The 24,622-nt window shown below is 40.7% G+C and overlaps 1 protein-coding gene across 1 annotated transcript in view; it reads left to right on the top strand.

Annotated features, from left to right (window-relative positions):
* Positions 1-24,622, top strand: part of TESK2 (testis associated actin remodelling kinase 2) — a 71,772-nt gene that overhangs the window by 31,913 nt on the left and 15,237 nt on the right. The window contains exon 5 of the mRNA XM_080348566.1: positions 16,562-16,708. Coding sequence (XP_080204692.1) covers positions 16,562-16,708 — 147 coding nt within the window. The remainder of the gene's footprint in view (positions 1-16,561; positions 16,709-24,622) is intronic.

The raw sequence follows: 24,622 nt of genomic DNA, 5'->3' as shown, positions 1-24,622 counted from the left end.
AGTACAGATTGAGGGGAAACTCCTGGTTTGCAAAGTTAATGTTTCTTATTTACTTCTATTTTGTAGGAACTGCTCAATCAAAAGATTAACCCTTTCCTACTCTCAAAGTCAAGTGTGTTATTAATTAGCAATTAAAAGAGGTTCCTGGAATGCTTGCCAGGAATGTAAATGAGAAGGTTGGGTAGCTGTACGCCAATTATCAGGATACGTGTAGACATCACTTTATGTAACTTTCATATGCAGCTTCGAGTCAAAGCAGCACGTATGTGGGCAGTGAATTTCCTCACCTTCTGGGGTGACGATTCTGCAATTTTAGTTCTAGCTACTGTTAGAGATGCACACGAGTTCGCAGTGGCTGTATTTCTAGTGTAAGAGCAAAGATAAAGCCACTTTTTCTGAAATTTCAAGATATAGCAGTAGAGGAGCCGTTTCTAAGATTTGGCATTAGCTGGCTGATGAAGTCCTTCAGGCAGGCTTTCCTGGCCTTATTGCCAATTGATTTTGAACCCTTGAACAGTTTAAACAAGGAGACTTCAACCCCTTCCATTCATTAAACATGTCCTAGAAGAGATAAGACTTTATAACGCTTTGTTTTACTAAATCTTGTCAGATCTTCCTCAGTGTGTGTGCTTTTTTTTCCTTCATCCCAGTTGCTTGCCATTTAAACATCCCTCCCCACTCAGAAAGCCAAGAAAATGCAACCAGCCCAGATGGTTCCTCATGAAGAGCTAACTTTGTAGCTGCTTGCTTTGTTCAGTTATTTTTGAGTTCTTGACAGGCAAATAAATCTAAGAAAGACTTCAAAGACTTAACTTTTTATAGTTGTAATTCAGAATAACAGAAGAGATTCCTGAAACATCTTGAGACCAAAGAGGAAAAGTTTTAGACTGAAGAAGGTTGCTGCAAAACTTGGAGAAACAGAATAGCTTTAGCGACATACTATAAACATACATGTGGTGATCACTGGTTTTCTTATGCAGACCAAGGTGGACATTTGATGCCTTCAGTAGGAAAAAACACGATCGAAGGGCATCATAAGTTGATGTTGTAGGGAATCCACACACAATTCTGGCCAATGCAGTAGTTATTCTTTGGTTTTACAGAGCTTTTAAAAGTTAAGAGCTGTGTATCTTCCAAGTGGTAAAATTAGTTGTGTTTTCTGGCAACAGTGGTGGCATTTTTCCTCTTGAAGCGTGTTTAGAGTAATAGTTGAATTCTGGAGACTTCTGGAAGTCAGAGACGGGGGCTGAAATGGCTGGCATGAGGAATTATTAGTAAGACAGACATGGTGAATCATCAGTTCAAATATAGCCCAGAAGGAGAAACAAATCAGCCACTATCCTGTGGCTTTTTTCAGCTTGTGGTCCAAAAAGGTGGTCTCCTCACTGCCCATGCTCAATGTAATTGATACTAGCCTGACACTACTAGTACTCAGAGAACTTCTGCCGGGGTTTCACTTGGAGATGAAACTATTGATTCAGAGGCCTGTTGCTCAGTAGGTGTCTGAGTCACTGCAAGGAGAATCCTCACGTTGGCCTGTGCTGGACCTGTTCTGTAAGGAGCTGAATTATCACTACTTGTGTTTTGAGAGTACAGTTGATGATATGCCGAAGTAAAAGGGATACAACATCACTTAGAGCTTATCTCTGAGGGCATGGTGGGAAATCATGCTTGTTTGAGTGTGTATGTTTCCATGACAGAAGAAGTTGAGAACTTGTGGCAAATGTTCGGTGAATAGATTTAGCTGACTTGTGCTTAATAGCCTCTTGTGCTATTAACAGACAGGACAACAACCACAGATGGTCTTAGAGAAGCCTTGAGGATTTTATAAGCCTGTTAAGGGGCTACATTAGTAATAGACATCACTCTGTCATTGGAAGGCAGAGTGTTACAGGTTTTTCTTGCATGTTTGAACATATGGGAGGATAAACACAGTGGATCACGCAGAACAGGTTTTTGCTTGAGAAAGGTGTTGATCGTATGTGACCCTTGGGTTTTTCCCTTTTGGCAGCAATTTCCATTGTTTTAATTGTCCTCTCTCAAGTGGCTTTTGTTTTTAAAACTGTTGGGCAAGAAACAGTTTCTGTTTGCTTTGTTTTTTTCAAAATAAGAGTGGAATTGTTTAATTACAGACTACACTAGGACTTTGGCCTTGTTCTAAATCCACGGTCTTATCAGTTTTGAAAATCCAATATTGTTTTCAAAGTTCTGCTCAAGCCAGAAGCTGTGGCATATGCCTCTTCTGAAGTAGTTCAGTATCTATCCTTAGAGTCACAGAACGGCTCAGGTTGGCAGGGACCTCTATCCCTGCAAGCACAGAGTTAAGAAACATTTAGGGCAAGTGAAGCAGATGTTTTAATAGGTGCAGCACCCAGATGAGCTGGCAGGTGTTAGACTGCCTTACTAACTTGGAACTGATGGGCACAGATCTGCCGTGCTCATTTTCTGTAAAACCAGGAACTGGGTATTCCTTTCTCAGTATTCAGCTCTAATCTGTAGCTGGTGGTTTGTTTCTGTAGCTACAAAAATCTGCGGGGCTTCCTGCTGTACTCACATGTCTCTCCAACCTAATTTCATCTCTCCTTCAAGCCTCTCTCAGCTTTCCAGCCACCTTCCTGATCTGACAAGTCTCTATTCGCTTCCATTTCTTAATTTCCTGGCACACAGCATCCTCAGGCTTGGAGGAGCTTGCAGAGTAGCACAGGCTCTGGTGTCAGTCAGCATGAGATGCTGCTGAGTGTTCAGAGACCAGATCTGAGTGGCTGCCAGGCCGTTAGCAGACAGCGTGCACTCCAGGGGACGTGGACCAGCCATGACTTAATAGCAATAGCGTAGGATCTTATCCCATACACATTTACCGTGGAATTAATGCATGAACAAGCATCCATTTTAGACAAGAGGCAAACAAATTTGTTTGTTGCAGATTCTGTTACACCAAAGTGGGTAAAATAGCATAAAGTCTAGCATGTAAAAGCCACTTAGTACCTTCTTGCAGATCTTAAATTATTTGTTGAATTCTGTTAAGCAGGTTTATCTGAATTTCTAACAGAGGTCAGGCTAAAATCTTGTTATAATTAGATGTATATATATATATGCACAGAATGAGTCATACAGCTTGATAATTCCTCCTCGAAGTAAATGAAAACCCAGATGAGGAAGGGAAAGTTATTATGTGTTAATAGGGATATCTTGAGATTGCAGTTCTTCACAAACAATAGCTAATTGTTACAACAGAAGTTTTATGGCTATCAGTTCATACTGGATGATAGTAAAAAAGCGTACAAATGCTCTACTGCCACAATCTGAAGCTGTAGCTTTACTTGCTCAGTGCAGGATCTGCCACGCATTGGAGCTTTTTCAGGCAGGGAGCAGGGCCATGGCAGTGTGGTGGGAACACGCGGTGTGTGATGGAGAGGTGGATGGGATGGTTTCAGCCAGCAGCTGGATCTGCTGTCTGCCTGACACGCTTCTCCTGCTGTCTTCCAGTCTTTCTTCTTGCTGCTACTACCTAGTTAGTCCTTCTGCTTCCATCCCATCCATGGTGTGGCACTAGATGCTTCGTGGATGTGAGAGAATATTTGGGCAGCTGTGATTGTAAGGTACTGTATTTGTGCCACCGGAACAATGGTGAGATAACTGGAAGGGGCAATCCAGCCTTGCCGTGCACCTGACTCCTCCAGTGCATCCTGTTCAGTGGGATCTCCTTATCAGCTGCCTCACATGCTGCACCTGACAGGTGCTGTGTGCAGGAAAGTGCCTTGAAGTCTAAAATGTTTCCTGGGTGCTCAGAGTGGCGTTGGCTGCAATAATGCACGCTGGCAACGTATAGTAGGGACAGCAGAGTTTAATGCAGGTGTATGTGGCAAAAGGTGCTGTGAGAAAAATCTTGGCTGCCACTTTAAATTTTCTTTTTTAAGACAATCTACAGAATTATTTGAACTTGTGCGCATTTTCAGTTCATTTTTTTTTTAACAGCTGTGTCATAAACCTCAGGAACAAATTGACTATGGAAATCCTTCCAGACATGTTAATTTTTATCTTGGGCAAGATAATTGCTGTTGGACAGTTTTGACATGTTGTACTGCAATAGCTTACTGAATTGAACACTGCTGTTTTTACCATCAACCACAATTCATTGTTTCGAGACAAGAATGCTGTTATGTAGCAGTTTGGAAAAGACTTTTTATTTTTCCTTCCTTGCACAGTGTATCCCTTTTGTACTTCTAAAGCTCATCTTAATGAAAGAGCCTGTGGCTTTTGGAGAGAGAGGGATTTTTTCAGTAAGTTTCCCTGTGATAACCAAAAACTTCTCTGCTTTTCCTCCCAAGAGCAGTGATTTAAATAAATTATAAATGCAATTAGTGCAGTTAAATTGGCTGAGAGATCATAAGGATCAATGAATAGCATGATCTGTGGATTAATACAGTAATAAATATCTACTTGGATGCTTTATTCTTTTTGTCCTTAGTTCAGAGATTTTTTTGTAGCATCCATTAGAGCTACAGCTTCATATTACTCTTCCCTGGGAACAGGAAGAAGAGGAATAATTAGAGTGGTGCTGGAAAATGCCAAGGCAATCAGGGCCTTTACAGATATAAAGCCCAAGTACCAGAAGCGCAAGTTTGGCCTTGCCACAAGTGTGTCACAGGTGTCACGTCCCCTGTTAAACCATGGTTACTTCGTACCCTTCTGGTATGGACTTGGGTGTTAGAACTGAATGTATTTAATTCCAGGAAGGTATGCTTTGATGACAAGAATGGTTATGTGGTATAAAACTAGAGTGCAGGTTGCTATTATTTGCTTCCCCCTTTTGCTGCCTTCGTTGTAGGACTGGAAGTCCAGCCAGCGCATGTCTGTGTTATTTCCTCTGTTAATTTGGTTGTTTGGGCTCATTAGCTTTTCCCTTACTGGAGTCGTTAGGAGTCAGGCCTTGCAGATACTTGCTTTGGGGTCAAGAGAAAACCATTCATCTGGACCCCAGGGATTTGACCTCTAGAGAGCAGTAATGGTAACGTCGTCTGATGCAGCAGTAGTTGCACCCCCCTCAGTGACTGAGGACTGTGCAAGAAGTTCATTGTAGGACCTGAGGAGCAGAATAAGGGCCATGGCAGCAGAAGTAAGGCTTAAAGCAGAGCAGGAGATAGCTCAGATGTTAGGAAGACTAGGCTAGTCTGTAATGTAAAAGGTGAGAAATAATTTCATTTCATTGCAACTCTTTTTTCCAGCACTAAAAGAGAATGAATGTGTCACATAAGGTGTGTGTTAGGACTGTTCACTATCTGTATAGTGCTTTATGTTTCTGTTCTTGAGAAAATGTTTATCTCACCACAGCAAAATTGTTGCAAGCTAATAGATATTTTGGAACATTTACTTAATTCTATCATAGTTTTTTAAAAGACATAGAACTGTGTCATATTTTACTTTGGGCAACAGAGTTAAGGTGGACCTACAAGATGCAAAAAAAAGATGCTTACTGGCACGTGTGAGTATCAGCTCAAGAACAAGGACAGAAAGGCAAGGCTCTTGCCTGTGTTTTCTGCTTCGCTGTGCTTGAACAGCAGGGCTAAGTTAGGAAGAACTGAAAGTATCACCTTTGTCGCATACAGCAGCTGTCTTGCCAAAAGGAAACAAGACTTGGGTAACAGGGACATTTTAGAGCTTCTGAGTTAGCAAAGAGAGCTTTAGAGTTGGGAGAGTTAGGAAGCTTCTGTTTATTTTCCAAAATAAATGTGTTTATAACATGGCAAATCAAGTCTCTAGCAATATGTTTTTAAAATTTCAAAACCCCTGAATCTTTAAAGTGATAAGCCTTGCGATATGCTTCAGATTTCTTATATCAAAGTATCATTTTTAGCTTTTGCTTAAATTGTTGTGACTTAAAAATAAATTGAATATTACGTACTTGTATATGTGTGCATATCTGAAATAAGTTTTTTTAGTAGCTTTGTCCAGGACCACATGTAGACCTTGTGCTTTTTATTGTTCCTGTGTAGCTTGCGAAATGATTCCTTATACATCTTTGATAGTTTTGAAATGCAGTTATAATACTTGCCAACACTTGAGCCATATTTTGTCTGAGTTTTTGAACTCTTCAAAGCATATGGGCCATCAGTTTCAGTTTTGCTGTAACAGTTCACTTAGGTTCTCAGTTCAATTTATAAAGTGTCTGAATGCACTGTGGTACCAATCTCTGTACCTTGCAAGTGAGGTTCAAGTTAGGCTGGTTAATGGTAGAATTAAGCTTGAGTCATATGTATGCACCAGTAGATGCAAAATTAATTCTAAACATGGTACATGAGCAAATTAGACTGTTCAAACTAAGAGTTTTAAAAGCTTATAGACAAGGGAGGGTAGTGTTGCTATTTGGAAAATGTCACACTGTTTAAACTTTACCCAATAATTTTAAGGTTTCGTGAATTAGTTGGTAACACAAAAAAGCCGTGTGTCTGAGACACTGATTTCACTGAAGTTAAGACAAAGTACATATTCTTTGTTTATATTATTTTCCTTGGGAACCAAATATTTTTGTGAATTAGTTAAAAGGAACACAGCTTGATGTGCTGCACACACCAAAAAAGTCCATTTAAAATCACACAAGGGGGCCTGGCTTTCAGTGACAGGAGGCAGGAAATTTAGTGTTCTGGCTGAAATTCCATCTCCAGTTCATATTCTTGCAGCCTGATGTTGTGACGTATGTGGTGAGTTTGATCCTTTAGTTCTTTCTCCAGCAGAAATGGTATAGACCTCCCCAGGAGCTTCAGCTCGGTCTGTCTGATTTGTAGCTTTGCAGTTTTGAGTGCTTCAATATCAAAAGTCAGGTTCTTGGAAAGCATGGAAAGGACCTTATTTAAGTGAGGTGATCTTTCAGTCTTCTTTTCCTACATCTGATGCCTGTTTAATTTTTCAGAAATGAAAGCTAACAGTCGGATTGCACTCATTGAAGACCTGTGAACAACAGAGGATATTTTAAGACTTAGCTTTGGTTTGATAGGTAGTTAAATGCTGCCATACCTGGTTGCAACACTTATTCTGCGGACAGGAGGAAGCTTGAATTACTGAATTTGTGTGTTTTTTCTGTGGCTGTGCACCTGATATGATTTGACCAATTCCCCCAAAATGCATCTTTTTAAAGAGATTGATTTGCTATCATGTACATATGCAGAATTAGAATAATAAGAGCGGTTCAAATGGGTCTTTACTTTACAGAAAGGTGGAACTGATTCTCAAAATTTGCAGTAAAAAGCTTAGTTGTGGGAAACAGAAAACTGCCAAAAATCTTGGTTTATAGAGGAGGCAATCTGGCCTTATGGGGGAAGGGCTGGCAGATCAGTTAAAGGAAAATCCTACAGTGGGTTCGTGGTGACCAGGTAAATTAAACTCATCGGGGACAACTCTACAGCAAAAGACTCTCCTTCTACCAAAAGCAGACAAGCAATGGAAGCTGTGTAAGCACCGCACTGTGCTGAGGGCACAGGGAAGCTGCAAGATGCATTTGCAATGTGTGGTTAGGCGAGAAGGGTGGGTTCTCACAGAGAAGAAAGTTCAGCTGTGAAAGGTACTATAATCAGAGACACTAAAGAAATCTACATGTAAAGACAGCAGCCAAGACTTCAAAAATGTGAGCCGAGCTTGAGGCGCACATTCTATATTTATGCATGCAGATGCTAGATCAGAAGTGATGAGCAACCAGTTATTTCAGGAAGAGCTTCTAGACATGCAAGCTTCTGAATTCTAGTATTTTTTCTTTTTAGATCTTGGCTACACAGGCTATATGTTGGATTTAATTCCTTTTTGCTCCTTTTGTGGGAGAATGAGTGACTCGTTTTATCACTTTAGAGCCTGTAATAGTGCACAAGAACCTTTTTTAATTTGTATTTTATATGAGATAGTTGCATCTAAATATCTTGTGTTCTGAGGAAGGCTTGACAAATATCTTGCTAGTGGTAACCTCTTCTTCCTCCTTAGAATGTCTGCAGGATAGAAGAAAGATAAGAGGCAGATAAATGTTGAACTGCGAACAGCAAGCTCTGTTGTCTCATTACTTCTCTCCCTTCCCTGCATGTGTGGCACAAACACGTGGCTGGGGGGTGCATGTGTATTGTGTGGGGTTATTTGGGGGGGTGTGTGTGAAACTTTTAGTATCAGTGTTTTGACATTCATTGGGAGCCTATTGGACCATTTGCTATTGTCTGAAGCAAAAAGTAAAACCATTTTTGAGCTGTAACCCCTGCAATTGTTTTATTGTTACTTTCTGACATGCTAGAAATATGTCTAGGTTAATAAGAATGAGAAGATGCAACTTGCTTCTTGACTATTATGGTATGAGGTGGAGAGAGGGGAGGAGAACTGAATACTGCCTCGAGGACTAGATTTTCCTGCTACTTGCGTGTATGAAAAGAAGCAATTCGAATAGATACGGTGATGCTGGCCCTTTAACTTTGTCTAGCATTTTTTCTTATATATTTTCCAGTAAATACAGTTGTTGTAGCACTTTCTCTTCTTTCCCACCCCCTGCCTTTTCACCCTGGACCCCAGGAAACATAATCTTGAATTAACAAGTGTTTTGTAGTTTCATTTCCTCATTTCACTTTACTCACCAGCCATCCAAACCATTCAGAAGCCTTTAATGTTTGCTGTTGCACATCGCTATTAATAAGGAATCTTGATGCATTCTATGTTTGCCAACAAAATGTTCGAGCACCCTCAGATGTGAATGGACATTTTGACACAGCTGAAGTGTTGAGGCTTGGAAAAGTACTCTGAAACAGCTCACAAGTTTGTACCGTGAGAGGTGTTTGTGTGCTATAACTTTTGCACCCAGTAGATCCTTGTAGCTGTTTTACAGACTTCAAAAAATGAAGCAAACAGGTTATTTATCTGGAACCTTGCAGACGTATAATCCGTGGGCTGTTGCTGCTGGTATCTTTGTGGGAAAGGTGAGAAAGACCTTTTCTTAAAGAGGTTCCTTGTCAGGGGCTACAGCTTGTGTCTAGGCAGAACTGAGTGTGTGGTGTGTTCAAATGCTGTCATTATGGATACAGCCTTCTGCTCTTGACAGAAGTGTTACTGTAGAAGTGCCGTTTCTCTTGCCTGTGTCAGCAACAAGGTGCTTTCTCTTCTGTGCCTGTGTGCTAATTTATGCCATTGCTATCTCGCTGTATCCCAGATTCTTATCTGCACTGAAACTAGGCTCTGCTTAGAATCCAAGTGGTTGTGACTTCAGGTTATAAATGCAAGTTTTGTGTTAGACCTTCTTTGCTTTTTGTTTTTTCTGCTAATATAATTACAGGAAAAATGGTTATCAAGGTCAATTGGTGTGTAGATATACTGGGAGTGTTTTCCGGTTCCAACAAAATAAGCTGATTTCCTGAAGGATTTCAAACCCGAATATGACTAAGTGAGCGTCTATAAACCTTACTTCATAAATATGGGTTGCAATAGTGCGTTGTTGCTATGTGCCTGCAGTTGAAGCCTTAATCACAGTAATCCAGTTCTAGCAGCAGGCAAGCAAGTGAACATTAGATTTTGATTGAATGGAATGACAGGAAAGGGGTAAATTCCTCATGCTGACCGTAAGAGCCGTTGGATATAGAGAATTAAAGGAAGACTAATCTTGCCATATTCTTTTTGATGCCAGCACTTAAATGTTTGGAATGCAACAAATGGTTTTAGTTACAGCTCTTTCCTGAGTTAGTGCATGTTAATTCTTGTTTGCCCTTATAAAATAAGCCATGCCTGTACATGCCTTTTTAGAAGGAGGAGCCAGTGAATCGATCAATGCCACAGCTGATACAGAATTAAAAATGGAGGTAGATCTGTTGTGTTTGTTGGCTTTTGGATCTGAGTTCTGATGAGCAAGCAGCCCGTGGCAATTGCACAAGGAAGCTTGCCCTGTCCTCTGTGAACAGCTGACACTTTTTAGAGCAAGATTATTTTAGTGCTGTAATGATTAACACCTTTAAAGAAAGTACCTAATTTTTTATTAAAGAACTGAATTGTTTGTATTGGTTGAAAAGTGGAAGAGAAATGGACTGTAGGTTACAGACTCTTTTCCCCTTGGTTTTCAGCAACTGAGGAGCAGGAAAGTGCCCTTAAGAGGAACGCTTTTGGCTTTTCTTCTGTCCTTTCAATCAGGCTGTTTTTCCAAGCCACCTGAGCCCTTCTGGTCTCTCATGAAACAGTTTGAGTTTTGTTCTGAGATGTGCCTGCTTCACCTGGGTGTTCTGACCCTTTCAGTGCTTGTGTTTTTCTTCCTGGCAACATTAGTTCACCTGCTGTCCAAAAATATACCCGTACAGCCCACATTAAACATCCAGCTTGTTCTGCTTTAATGTTTTATTTTGTTTGGTGCAATCAATATGTTAGATATGTAATGGAAATGGAAAGTCACTGCTCAGAGGTACTTGAGCGAGGTGGTTTTGTAGATTTATTTTTTTTTTAACTTCAAAACCAATTCCATTTGATCTGTTAGTCAGTGTGTTAACTTGTAGTATCGCATATTGTAGTTTTGAACACACTGATACTGTCTTTCTTTTCCAGTTCTGAACAGCTGAAGCTAATGAAAATGGTTGGGGGGGAACAAGGAGATTTCCAATCCTCCCACTGTAGCTAATAGTGCCAGTTGTAGCAGAAGGGTGATACTGCCTTATGTCTTGCAGCCAGAAGCCTTCAAAGCAGTCACTTAGAGGGTGCTGAGCGCAACATATGACTGTTATACGTGAACTGCAGACTGGGTTGTGTCCTCCTTGAAATGGGTAGTTTAATTGTTTTAACTTTGCAGAAATCCGAATGGGTGAAAAGACCTCAACTTGATTTTATTTGGCACCAGAGTTACCTTCTTACTTCCAGCATTAGAAATGAAACAAATATGCAAGTTGTATCTCTTTTGACACTGCTTCAATGTATTTGTCATAGATGTCTGCGTTGTTACTTTGGTTTTCAGGTCTCCCTTTAGAATCCAAGGCTGTAGTTTGCCTTTTGCTCTGACATCTTTTACTTTTCCACACTCCAGGTGCTAGAGCTGTGATTCTAGTTTCTCTTTCCTTCTGCTTCTCTGCCTGTTTTCTTCAGTGAGCTTCTCCAGTGTGCTCATTCATTGCTATCTTAGTGTTTGTCTTGCAGCGTTTTGGGTCCCAGGAGCTCTTATTCTTTACTTACCTCATTTTGTCTGTCATCTTAAATGCAGTGTCTGCAGCTGCTTTTCTTAACCACTTAATGCATTTGCCTTTGGTAACATTTGGGCTACTGAAGAGGGGTGTCTTGTGGTTATTTGTTGCTTTTTTAAATGGCAGGCAGTAACATTAAAAGCCGAGCAAATAGCAGGCCAACTTTCTTATGACTTTCCTGTGCAGTATCTGGTGGCTTATTTATATTAGACATACATATTGAAACAGGATTTGTTTTCAAAGTAGCATTGAAAACTCTTTGCAACTCCCTTCAGTCTTCCCACTCAGACTTGACACTACTTGGAATCTTTGTTTTTGAACAATAACAGGTGAAATTGTGTCAGTGGTGCACCTTTTCTTTAAAAGCTTTTAGTTCTCGTATTAGTGTGTTCATAACATTATTTTGAATTTTGAAGGCTAAAATCTGACAGCTCAAGTTCAGTATTAGTCTCTTGAAAGCACTAAGCTGTAACATCAGAAGCCTTTTCATGTCTCTTTGATCCATAAAGCACATATGCTTGGCTGAACTTCTGGGTAACTTGTCCTTTAATGAAGCTACTGCTGTCTTTCCTTGTAAGGTTTAGGAGAGGTGTAAGAAATACAATTTTGCTGGACTTATGTTCTAGCAACAGAAGAATGAGCTCTTACCATGGATAATTTGTTTTTAGAATACTTTTGTGGGTTAGAATGCCAGGGTCTTATAAACCAGTGTTCGGTTTGCTGTGTTTAGTTGTAGTAAATGCAAAAATAAACAACTTAAAGCAGTTACTTTCAGATGCTGGCAACCAGATAAACTGACTGTTGGTGTCCTGTTACATGACAAAAAGCTAGCAATGGGAAGAATGGGTAGCTGTTTCACTGCAACCTGATGATACAGAGTCTGAAAAGGTCTGAACACTGCTCCATTTAGCTGTGAGGTCTCTATGAAATGTAGTGTCCTTTGCCTTCATTGTTGTAGCCCGACCAGATCTCTGCTCCAATTGCTTGTACGCTTATGCAATGGCTGTTGTTGTTGTTGTCAGAGAATAATGCTTTGAGATGTTGCGTGCACTGTAGCCTTACTGTACCAGCACTGGAATGTTCCAGGGACAAATTAAAATCCATATTCTCCTTGGAAGAGGTGCGCTCACCATCCTTTAGGATATACTTACCACACAGAGCTGGCTTGTGCTAATAAGAGATTGAGAACAAGTATTTTTCTTTCAGTTGTGCTGGCAATCAGGAAATAATGTTTATAATTTTGTGTCTGTTTTGAAAAGATATTGTTGAAGGGCTCTGAAAAAAATAGGCCATTGGGCTGGCTGTTTGCATTATCAGCCTGAATGACTGGAAGAATTGGATTACTTATGTGACTGAGAGCGCACTGAACTCTTGCCTTAGGGACAATTCAGGACTATGCAGGCAAGTATTACCTGCTGGCCAGCTAAAATCTGAGATCAACTAGAGCCTTGAAGATGTCTCTAGGAAAATCTTATTTCAGTTGTTCACTTGATGATTAACCTGCTGTGCTTCATAGGAGTACACTGGAAATTAGAGCCAAAGCCATAACTCACATCTCTAATGAAAGTGGTCTGAGCACTTGCCGGGTGACAGTTTGGGATAAGGGGCCTCGTGGGCTTTGTGGATGTGCCAGAGTCGGGTTTGATCCTGGCCTTTGCAGCTCATGCTGCTGTGTCCTACGTGTCTGTCAATTTTCACCCAGTCCATGCTGGAATCCAGTCCTTGCAGCTAAGGTGAGTGAATGATGCCACAAGCCAGTGTGACTGGAGGGCGCTGGGGGAATGCATACATTAGTTGCACTTAACTAACATGGCCAGAATGGATCAAATGAGTGGGCTGCTTTATTGAAAAGGAAAGCATGAGCATGCTCAAAATAATAACTAGCTATTGTCACATTTCAGTATGTATCATAGAATCATAGTATGTATGTCAATACTCATTCAGTATGGATGTCAATGCACTTATGGGTTGCTTGTTTGTTTCTGGAGCAGTCACTGTCATGGTATGGCACAGTTTAATGCTAACCCAAATAGAAAGCCAGCGATTCCCTTCCCACTTGCATTCTCTTGCCAATGAATTCAAGCATGATAGTGCTATATGGACAGTCTGTTATTGCCCAGTTGGAAAGGTAAAATATTTTGAGATATTTAATAAGCGTCACATTATAATAAGGTTATTGAGCTAGGTGCATTAGTGCCTTCTGTTCTAGGCTGGCCAATATTGTTCTGATTTGAATGTAACTGGACGAGAAGTGCTACTCACACCGTTCCAAGGAGGCTGGCAATATATAAGAAGTTAATGTAGAAATCTTATCAATCTTTTTTTTTTTTTCCTTAAGCATGCTACCAACTTGTGATTTTAAAAAAGAATCTAATTATATTGAGCTTTTTTATTTTTTCTTGAGTGCTCTATGAAAGTCATCTAGCTCTCCTAGGGGTTCAAATAAAAGCAATGAGAAAGAAAGATCAAAGCTGGAAAAGCTCAAAGCAGCATTGTTTCCAACACGGAGTCAGGTTGGCTGCAGCTCTACCTGGTGGGTCTTGAAAAATCTCTAAGGATGGAGGTGGCACAGCCTCTGAGTGACCTGTCCCAGAGCTGCTCTGCTCTCCTGACATGCCACGTCTGAGCAGAAGAGCCAGGTTGGTTTGGATCTCTGGCTTGCGCCAGCCTGCAATTTCTAGTTTCCAGTGTAGTCATCTGATCAACTCCCTCCCCCCAGCTGCAGTGCCTGGGCTATAGAAGTCCTAAACATTTGATTTTTATCATTGCTGTGTTAAGTCTTGTTTGCCTTGGTTTTGGAGAAGGGCCAGCAGGCATTTTATTTTGCAAAGTGATATGAACTAAGCACAAACTTCAGAGTATTTTTTTTTTTATTTCAGCATAAAAGAGAGTAGTTTGATAAAAAATTTTACTATTTAATAACAATCCAGTGCGTTTTGAAATGTTAGTCAGATTCCTCTCTAGAGTTAAAGAGCTTTCCTTGCCTAATTGTAAAATACACACACTTTTTGCCTGTTTGGCCTAGAAATAGTCAATACAAGGAAGGACTCTGTTTCTCTGTATCTTATTTTGAAATCCTTTCCTGTGTATCATTGCACTCTTTCTCCTGCTGTTAGTTTAATGCAAAAGATATGAAACAGCATCTTGAAGTAGTCAAAAGAACATGAAACTGCTAAATATTGGAACATTTTGCAGACCCAGGCACCTTCTGTGGGATTTCTTCCTTTGATATGAGAAGGTAGTTGCTATCTAAAATCTGGCTCAGATTTGAGCTAATTAATCATCTTTGAAGAACATCTCAGTACAAAGAACTCTTGTACTCACCCTTTACTTCAGTTGTTGCTCAAGGACAAAAGGTGGATGCACAGCACTGTGATGAGGCCAAGGTTCATGTTTAAAAGTACACAAGCAAATGCTGAGGGTGAGGCCGCTTAGTGCCCAAGTGTCTGTGTGTGGCATGTCCAGCAGTTGACGGAACTTGAAGGAGAGTGAGCAGTGGAGCCCCACACGCTTTGAGCTGTTCTGGTAAGATTTATGACGGTTAAAATTGGCATGTGCCTCATCTTCCCCAACAATGTAACCTCATTAAATAGTTAGTAGTGAAACGATCTGCTGGAAAAGGTTTACAGAATTCACTGGTGAGCTCAGAAAAAGACAGGGTCTGACTGTAGGGAAGAAGCTGGTTTTTGGTAGACTGTTCAGGAGGAGCCATGACCCCCGGACTTACTAGTAAAGTCTGGTTTGTGTGTGCTTTTTCCTTGCTATAGTGTAGTCTGAGCAAATCAGCTGCATCCACATTGCATGGTATGTGGTTCATGTTTACCTTGTGCCCCAAGCTCCAAGACACAAAGCAGCCTAACAAAATACAAGCAAGTTCAAAGTTTCTGAAATAACAGATGCAATTATGATTTTTATTTCAATGTGATAACGACACATATATTGTCCGGGTGAGTGACACAGGAAAGTGCAAAGCCTCTTGAGAGAGTCACAGAATCCCAGAATGTCAGGGGTTGGAGGGGACCTGGAAAGCTCATCCAGTGCAATCCCCCCATGGAGCAGGAACACCCAGATGAGGTTACACAGGAAGGTGTCCAGGCGGGTTGGAATGTCTGCAGAGAAGGAGACTCCACAACCCCCCTGGGCAGCCTGGGCCAGGCTCTGACACCCTCACTGAGAAGAAGTTTCTTCTCAAATTTAAGTGGAACCTTTTGTGTTCCAGTTTGCACCCATTGCCCCTTGTCCTACTGTTGGTTGTCACCGAGAAGAGCCTGGCTCCATCCCCCTGACACTCACCCTTTATATATTTGTAAACATTAATAAGGTCACCCCTCAGTCTTGTCTTCTCCAAACTAAAGAGCCCCAGCTCCCTCAGCCTTTCCTCACACGGGAGATCCTCCACTCCCTTCAGCATCTTTGTTGCCCTAGAGCGTTGGAGAGCTGTCTGGCACAGGGGAGCAAAATTGGTGCAGCCTGCCACAGCATTACATGCTTGGACCAGGCTTGGGAGCAAATTATTGTGTCTGCTTTGCTTGGATTTTCTTGAGAAAATTCACTGCATTGCTGCCAGGTTTTCCTTCCAGAGCAAGATAGTCTTTTTGCTCTGTTGCTGGTGAGAGCATGGACTAGGAGTGAAACAAGAAGCTTCTCAAACATGGTGTAGCTGCTGTTATGGTATAAATGTTCTACACATAAAGTGTAAGTCCAGTGTTGCTGTAATGATTATTTGAGCAGTGGAGCTGCCATGTCTTAACCCTGGATTATATTACTTAGCATCATTTGCGTTCTGCTTTGTTTCACTATCTCTCATAGCATTTAACTTATGTTTAATGCAGGTTCTTTTTCATGAGGGCTACCGTTTGATGGGGTTGATGTAGTACTGAACACAGTGGGAATCAGATTGCTGATTAGGGCTTGTAGATACAGCAGTGAAAAAACGTAACTTACAGTAACATGTTGTAATATTTTTCTCTGCTGCTTCAGGTTAGGGAATTGATATCTGGGAACTTGATCAGGCTCTGTGACCTACTCTTGGATACTTAGCCGTCTCTTTGTTGACTTACTCTGTATGAGAGCCAGCTCTTCATCCTTTTTGCCCTTGCTTTCTTCACACTGAGATGAGAGGGTGATTATTGTATTGTAGGTGTTTCTGAAGGGTCTGTTTAAATACCAGTATTTAAATACCATAGAGTTAACATGGTGGTGGCTGTTGCATGCATCTTTAACATAAATAAATGCATTGGTACAGGTGGTGAAGAGAAACATTTTTAACCTGTTTTGATCTGCGAACTTTTTTAGTGTGTGACTGAGCTGAGGACACTTGTGTAATGATGAATTTTACTTTCCTAACAACATATAAAGCTCAATAATTAATTACAAATGTTGCTTTGTCTTTTCAGTACATCAACTGTGGTAACCTGGAACAGCTATTAGACAGTAACCAGCATCTGCCCTGGACGGTGAGGGTGAAACTGGCGTATGACATTGCTATGGGGATCAGTTATCTTCATTATAAAGGCATTTTCCACAGAGACCTTACGTCCAAGGTACTTGTTGCTTCTTTCTTCTCCTTCCAGCAGGGAACTGCTATTATAAAAGTTGTAATCTAAGACATTTTGAAAACAAATTGAAATACAGTTTATAGGATTGAAACTTCCCTTAGAACACGTTGATAATTTGTCTGGGAACTGAGAAATAACTATCCTGAAAGAAGGTCATTCCTTAAATGAATTCAGATTAGGATTTCTCAGAAAGCAGCTGCAGGGTGTTTTAGTTCTGAATTATGGTTCAGTAAAGTATTTAAATCCCTGGATAATTAAGCATAACAATCTAACATTTGGGACAGGTCAATCATATAAAGAAACCAAATTGAGAAGGTTATTACAAATGCACTTTAAAATCTCCTGGTTGTTTTTGTTTCCCTGTGTGTCTTGCAAATCTTCAGTGGGAAGACTGACTTTTCCTTACTAACTCAGGGTTAAGTATTGTCTACAATCCTGCTACATATTTCTTTCATTTCTAAAGCTAGTAAGGACAAAGTGTTTAACCTAAAATTTTGAGATTTCAAAATTGCCTCCAGAATGCGGTTTCAATGGCAGAGTTTTCAGTGGATGTATTAATAACTGCTTTGGTGACAACTTGTGTGCATTTTATTGGCTGAAGTAGCTAGCTAATTCAAGCTCAGCTAGAAATATTGACATAAGAGCACTAAGCTCTGTAAACAAATTGCCCTGGTATTCACAATGGGTCTTGCCATCCGTTGCAGCCTGTGCTGAGGGCTTTGCTGTCCTGTCTGTCCTGTTGTCTGGAGCTAATGAGCTGGTGTGAGCTCACTGGCGACTTGCAACATGAAAGTACTCCAAAATAGTTCTTAGGAAGATGTCATAATGTCACATCCAGAAGAATGTTATCTTAGCCTAGGAGGAACTATTTTTAAAGATTAGAAACTGCTTTAAAAAATATAAACACAGCACAGTGTGTTTGCAAATTCAAGTGATTTCTAGTCCTACAGCCAGTTTTAGTTTTTCCAAAGCTACCTCAGTGCTTCAGATAAAGAATGTACATTTAGGCAAGGGGGAAAAATATAGTTCAACTGGTAGGTAAAAGAAGTATTTCAGTGAAGTAGTGAATCACTTCCTTGAGTGTCCTTTCAAGTGAGAAGTGCTGAATTCTACAAAGAAGAATATCAAATTGATGAAAAATGACCAGACTTGGAGTCATGTCACTTTGACATGATAGGCTCAGAAAGCTCGTACTGTGCTGGCTAGTCATACGAAAATTCATTTCCTGAGACCTCTGTGAATGCCTTTGTTCCAAGCTTTACATAATTGTATGTCATTCTCTGGAGCTGCCCCACCAATGCGTCAGTGTCATCTATTGTTGAACGTCAATTGTTCAGAAAATGCAGCGGCTGGGAGGAGCGCATGATTTCACTGCAACAGCAAACCCATCGGTGGCCACAGGAAGTAGTAAGAGTTATTTAAAACTAACCAAACAAACCAAACCCTAAGAATTTACTGGCAGTTATGATATATTCGGATGGTTCTTAGCACTGAAGTTATGATGTCTATGTGGGTCATGTTGGAAGCTGTCAGGACAGAAGTTTGTCATCAGCTCTATGCTGTATTTTCCAGTTTCTGGTTTCTTTTGGGGTGGTCTTTGCTAATTTAATTTGTTATATTTTTGAGTCATGTATGCACTTACTTCTGTTTGGGATGGGAAGCAGTTGAAACACCTGGCCTTAAGCGCCCAGGTACTTGTGAATTTTATTAGTGTATTATTGTATTGATGAAATATACTTTAAAATGAAATCTGTTGGGCAAATGACTCTCCTTTTAGGAAAATGTTTGCCCTGCTGGGTAGCTAAGTTTTAAAGAAGTCACTTTGCTCCAAAGCAAAAAAAGATAATAACCACAGCAAATACCTGTTACCAAATTTTAAACTCTTAGACTGTGGCTTTTGGCTACTACGTGAGGAGATGCCTTGTATTTTACCAAGTTTGTACTGGTGAGGGGATGAGTCAGCTTCTTTCTTACTAGTACATAGTCAATGTGTGAACAAGCCGAGGGAAGATTTGATGGGCTCTTTCCTTGGGAGAGAACTGTGATCTGGATTGAACAAAGGCAGATTCAATACTGTTCTATGTTGTCCTTCTTTCTTTGGTAAACTTTAGTAATTGATGTGATGGCTTTATTAATCAAATTAAAACAAACACAAGGATTTAGGCATCTGCAAAGATAGAACAGACCCTGATTTTTTTGCAGGGTGGGAGGGTTATTTTTTCTAGGAAACTTGCTGGCCTTGGCTGAATTATGAACAGAACAAAACAGACTTTCTGTGCGGGAATGTCTCCATGCTTTACCTATTACACTTAATACAATAGCTCACTGCACATTATCTCTTTAATATGAATTTTACTATAAATTTAAAGCCATACTTCTGCCTTTCTTCTTCTCTTTCTGGCAAATTTCTATTTCCTACAGCTTCCTGGAGCAGATAGTGTGAATACATGAAGTTTATTCTGTCAGTTAGGGCAGCAGAGGAGTCTTGCTTTGCCAGTAGTACTGTATGTGTCTATGTACTGGATACATTAAAAACTTCAGGAATAGTTCCAACCTAAGGTTGAAAAATTAGTGGTTTTGACAATTAGTATACAGCAGGGTGATCTCTCTCTCTAATTGCACCGTGTGGAGAGTAGCAGAACAGTGCGGACACTGCTGAAAGCCAGAGGGAGGAGCGGCAGAGAGATGTAGGTCACTCCAATCGATGTGGCAGCCCTGACATCCCACTGCTGCCCTTCCTGCTGCCCTCCTGTCACAGAGAGAGGCAGCGCCGCTTAGAAGCGTGTCCTGCGCAGACAGCCGGTACTCACCCCTGTCGAGAGCTGCTCAGCCTGTGGCTCTGGGCCTGGGTGCTGTAGCTGATCAGGCTGCTCTGCCCTGATAGGCAGCAACAGCCTAACATGAATCTGTCAGGAGGTAAGAACGGTCAGACTGGCTGTTTCCACCCTGTGGGCAGGGTGACTTGTACATTTTATAAACCAATAACTGTGGTGCCCGCACTCTTGACTTGTCATAAAGAGATTAATGCAGAGATTAAGCTGTAGATAGGTTATGACAACCAGTCTAGTTGGCTCATTCCCTGTCCCCTATCCATATCACTGCACGCCCTGTGAATCATTTTTATTTGGGGTTCATTGTAATGTGCACAAGGAAGATTTGTATCGTGGAATCATGAGGATTTTCTTTGTCTTTCAGTGATTCTCAAGGAGGTCTGGTTATGAATTTTAACTCCAAGTCTTAGTCATTAAAATAGAAGTCATAATGTAACACATCGCAAGTGTTTCAGTAGGAGCCAGTAGATTGTCATAAAGTATTTTTAATATGACTTGGTTTTGCAACATTCTGCCTGTGGTTACCTACCATTAAAATAACAGTAATAAGAAGGCACAAGGAGGAAGTGTCCAGCCTGCAAAAAGAATATAGCAAAATCCTTTTGTACCTCACCCCTCAGAATATCTTACTGCTACACAGGGAGTTTCTTCACCACCTTGTTTACACTGTATTCACATTGCATTCAAAACCCTTCTCTGGGAGCACAGTGGATTTCCTTGGCAGCTTACAATGACTGCCCTAATATCAGTGAATTTATTCTTAGAGTATCTCTGAGGTGAGGGAGATGAATAAACTCAGCCTTATCAGAACAGATTAAAAGCAAGAATATTGGTGAATATTTGGTATGTGTTTAAAGAATCTGGCATTTGACACATGTTTAAGTTCAAGGCCATATTCTCACTGGCCTCAGAGGCAGCACTGGTAGTCAAGTTTGACCCCTGGAGGTAGAGAAAGCACAAGATAAGCAACAATCTCTGAAAGATTTTGTTAAACTAGCTTGCTTGTCACACAATCCTCCTGTGATGCTGAGGAAAGTCAGAATCCAGATGCTGGGGTAACATTGCAGTGATCTTAACTACAAGCCAGAAGACCTTCATTTCCAGCCCGGTGTGGTGAGGTTGTTTTGCCCAAAGTCCTGAAAATAGTGGCCCAAGTATTTTATCTCCAGCCTCAATTCCCTGTCTGTGTGAATCCAGTGAGTGCACTGAGACACACGAGTGCCAGGTGGAAAACTGTGTGATCATGTAATTAAGGATACTTATGCATAAGGGGAAGAATGTAAAAGTTATCACAGGAAGTTTTACATCCTATCTTTTATGCAATTTTTTTTTTTGATATAATGTATGTTGTGTGCGACTTCCTAACGATTAAAAAAAAAAAGAGAGAAAAACATTATGAACTTCATTTGCAGAGTTAGAAGCTTGAGATTCATGGCAGAGGTGTCATTGCAGAATGATGTACAATTGAAAACAAGGTCTTATAATCAATATTAAGCTGTGAGCAGTTTTAGGGAATGTTGTGAGCTCCACTGATGATAAAATACATGAAGAAATTCTGATCTCTGGGTATGTGTATGTATATATATGTGTGTGTGTGCATATATACGTATATACATGCATGCATACATGTGTATATTCCTGCCAACATCTGCTTTCGCTTCACAGTAAATGTGTAATGGCTCAATCTTCTTTCATTGAGAGACGAGTAGTCTCAGTTACTACGGGACAGAATCACGCGTGTAAGCAATTACTGTGGGTTATCTGATGTAACATAAATTCACTGCCTTTAGACTCGAAAATGACATACCCTGACTTCCTACCTTGTGTGCTGTTTGCTTGTTTAACACAAAATAAACCAAAATAAAACACAGGCAATGAACAGAACCTTTGTCTGGGTCTCATGCTTGCCGCTGCAGTTGTAAGGTCCGCTTTGTGCCAGAGTAAGCTCTTGCCTGGATATTTTGCACTGCAGGGGAGAGCTTGCGGTGAAAAAATTAGCTGTTCCAGACAATTATTTCTAACGCTAGCTGCAATACTAAACTTTTACTGGTACTTTGGGACCCATATGGAGCCTGTCCCTTAAACATAATTGTTTTAGTTTCAAAAAGTATATCTATATTGTAAACTTTCTCTTGTACATTTAATCATCAATGGTGTTCCTCATAGGGGATAGCACTTTAAAAATAGCTGATACATCTCAATTGGCCTTTAAGTATTTTAATTCGGTAACCGTCATCGGAGGATTGCAAATGACACTGCAGTAGCGTTCCTGTATTTTCTGGAGTGCAATAAAATCTCTGAGGAGTTTAGCTTGTATGTCATATTGTAAAATAAAGCTATGAGGTTTCTTCATCTAAGCAACTTATTTTTAACTCTGAAACTCGAGCCTATTTTCATTTTTGTTTGGGTAAAAGGGAGAGTAGAATACTGCATTCGTCTTCGTAGGATTATGCTGTGCAAAGCAGATGTTAAGCTCCTGTAATACACAAAGGGGGCTTTATGTTCTTTCACATCTGTCTCTGCATAAACAGCTCTGTTAACTCTTTAGGGTTCATGTACAGAGCTCTTTGCTTCAGTTAAGAGACTGCCTCAGGAAGGGCTGATGGGGTCCCTGTGTTGGGGAAAGAAAACCTCAAGAGCCCAGCCAAAGCCAAATGCTGCCCTCTTGGAGCCTGTGAGCTGCCAGAGGAAAGAACATCCCTGTCTGTAGAGGTCCAAAGAGAAAGCCTGGAAAGGTCGTCATGTTTTATTGCCTTGCAGCTTGTACAAGTAGTGCAATAGTAAGTCGAAAGCATTTTCTTAAAGCTCATGCTGCAAAGCTGCTTGACATTTCATCTCACAGGCAGCTTTTGAGAGGCTCTTTGCACTAGAGAGGGGTTTCAACTCTTGTGTTTCTGTGCCAAAATCCATTAATGAAACTTCTTCTTACCAAGATGATGCACGTATTTTCTTTTTTGTAGAAACTGAGAAGTATCACTTTGTCAGAAGAAACAGTGCAGTATACTGTATTGTACTTTTTCTACCAAGATACCACCTCTACCTTAAATGTAAAAGCTCTTTTCAACCTTTTAGTCTTTAATGAACCCTTATCCATTTTTTGATCCTGATTCATCTTGGTGGTAGAATGTGAATGCTTAGAAATATTTTTCATTGAGAGCATATGAACTACCAGTTACTGTGGGCTGCGTTAAGTCACCTTTTTATGAATTCCATCTGAAATCTGGTAACTAAACTGTCTGTGCTGTGGCTTTGGTACAGTATTGTGTAATGGCTAGTATATGTAGAAAGGTTTCGCTACTGATTTTGGTAGGAATAGGCTTCCAGCTTTTCTGGTTCCAGGAAATTGGTGCTTAGCTGCATAAAAATTTGCCCCAGTAGAATTAAATCAGTTTAGTTTCACAGCAGTGAGCATTTGTAGTGACGCTGGCATTTTTTTGTCTGGTGCACGTCACCTGCCCATCGCTGATATAAGTGTGAATAGAAAAGCCGCTCTTGTACTGGAATACATATCCCAATGAATTTAAATTGACACTCAGCACTTCTTGTATGCAGAGAGAGAGAATAGCTTAGCTTCCTTCTTTTTGTCATTTAACATTGTGCAGCCCACCACGGCAGAACAATTGGTCTGTACTTTATGGTACAAGTGTTGCCCAAGGCTTTCCCCATCGCCTTGTTGGGGTGTGTTGAGCTCTGCTGCAGGACCTTCGCTCTCCTCAGCGGTGGGATGTCCACTCTGCTCGTCTGCTTGGACTGAAAGGGAGCCCAGCTTTGCTGCAGGCTCGTTGGGAAGGAGCTTGGAGCTGTCAGGTAGCATTACTTGGCAGCTAGACTGGATGCGCTATTGGTTTAATTTATGATTTATCTAGGAATGATCTACTTGTATAATAGCTCAGTGCTGCACCTGACAACTGGAACTGCCTGGGGCTTGCGGGGGTAAGAGTGTTCATCTTCAGTTGGTGGTGGATTGCTGTCTAATGGGATGGGACTGTATACTGGTGAGAAGTTGAAGGAAAAATTGCTGTCAGGATGATGTTATGTTTAAGCCTCCTTTTAGTATCAAAGCAGTCTTGTAAATTATTGCTGATCTTGAGGTCAGTAGAAGTGCTTCTTAGTCTGTATTTAAATGTTGTGCTGAAATTTTAAAGACTGGAGTTATGGAGAATAACCCTAATCCACAAAACCCAGAAGGTAAAATGAACTACGGCAGTCTTGCTACTCAAAATGAACAAAATGTAAATAGCCAAAGTTAACGCGAGAAGGAAATCTAGATTTTAAAACTTTTTTATGAATCACGGGTGGTTTTTTTAAATGTCAAATTGCGTATCTTCTTTAATTGCTGAGAAATCTATGGCAGAAAATAACCTAATATTTTGCTGCCTAAAATAGTGTCAGCATTCTTGTACGCTGCAAAATCTCTGGTGTCCTCATGGACTTGTTTCTGTGTGGTTCACAATGAAATTCCACTTGTCTGAATCATTTGCGTAAGATTTATCCTTCTCAGTTTTAAGTCCACTTACAGTGACCAAATGTTTAAACAGAGGCAAGCGGAATGAATGTGCTCTTTGAGAAAAGATAACAAAGCCCGTAACTGAGAAGCTTTGCTGCTCTTTGGGCAAGCATGGTTGATTTAACTTGGTACATGTTTATGAATCCCCAAACTAACTGTACTTATTTATTTAGCATGCCTCAAGTATAATAAAACTTTGCATCTCAGGAGCCCATCATGTGTTTTAAGAGGCTGGCCTGTATTTTCTTTACGTGATGGCAGGAGAGCCTTGCTTAACCTTTTAATTGGCAAGAAGAAAACTCACTTCATGGCCTGAGCCACAATCATCGCTGAATAATGTAAACAGTGATGACCTGAACTTGATCTTTCAGACAAGGGACTCACTTTTCTTGGTAGCTCCATTATACAGACAAGCTAATGCTCTGGGGTCAGCGAGGGGCTTTTGTACATCCAAGCACAATAAAGCTAGAAAGTGTTTCCTGCTGGTTAGCTAATTAATGCAGGGTACCACTCCACAGGAGCCAGCAGTGGGTTTGCTGCCTGTCACCGCTATTGTGCTGT

This window comes from Nesoenas mayeri (genome assembly GCF_963082525.1).
Source record: "Nesoenas mayeri genome assembly, chromosome: 8".
In the NCBI taxonomy this organism is placed as follows: domain Eukaryota; kingdom Metazoa; phylum Chordata; class Aves; order Columbiformes; family Columbidae; genus Nesoenas; species Nesoenas mayeri.
This window is presented reverse-complemented; position numbering and strand designations above follow the sequence as displayed.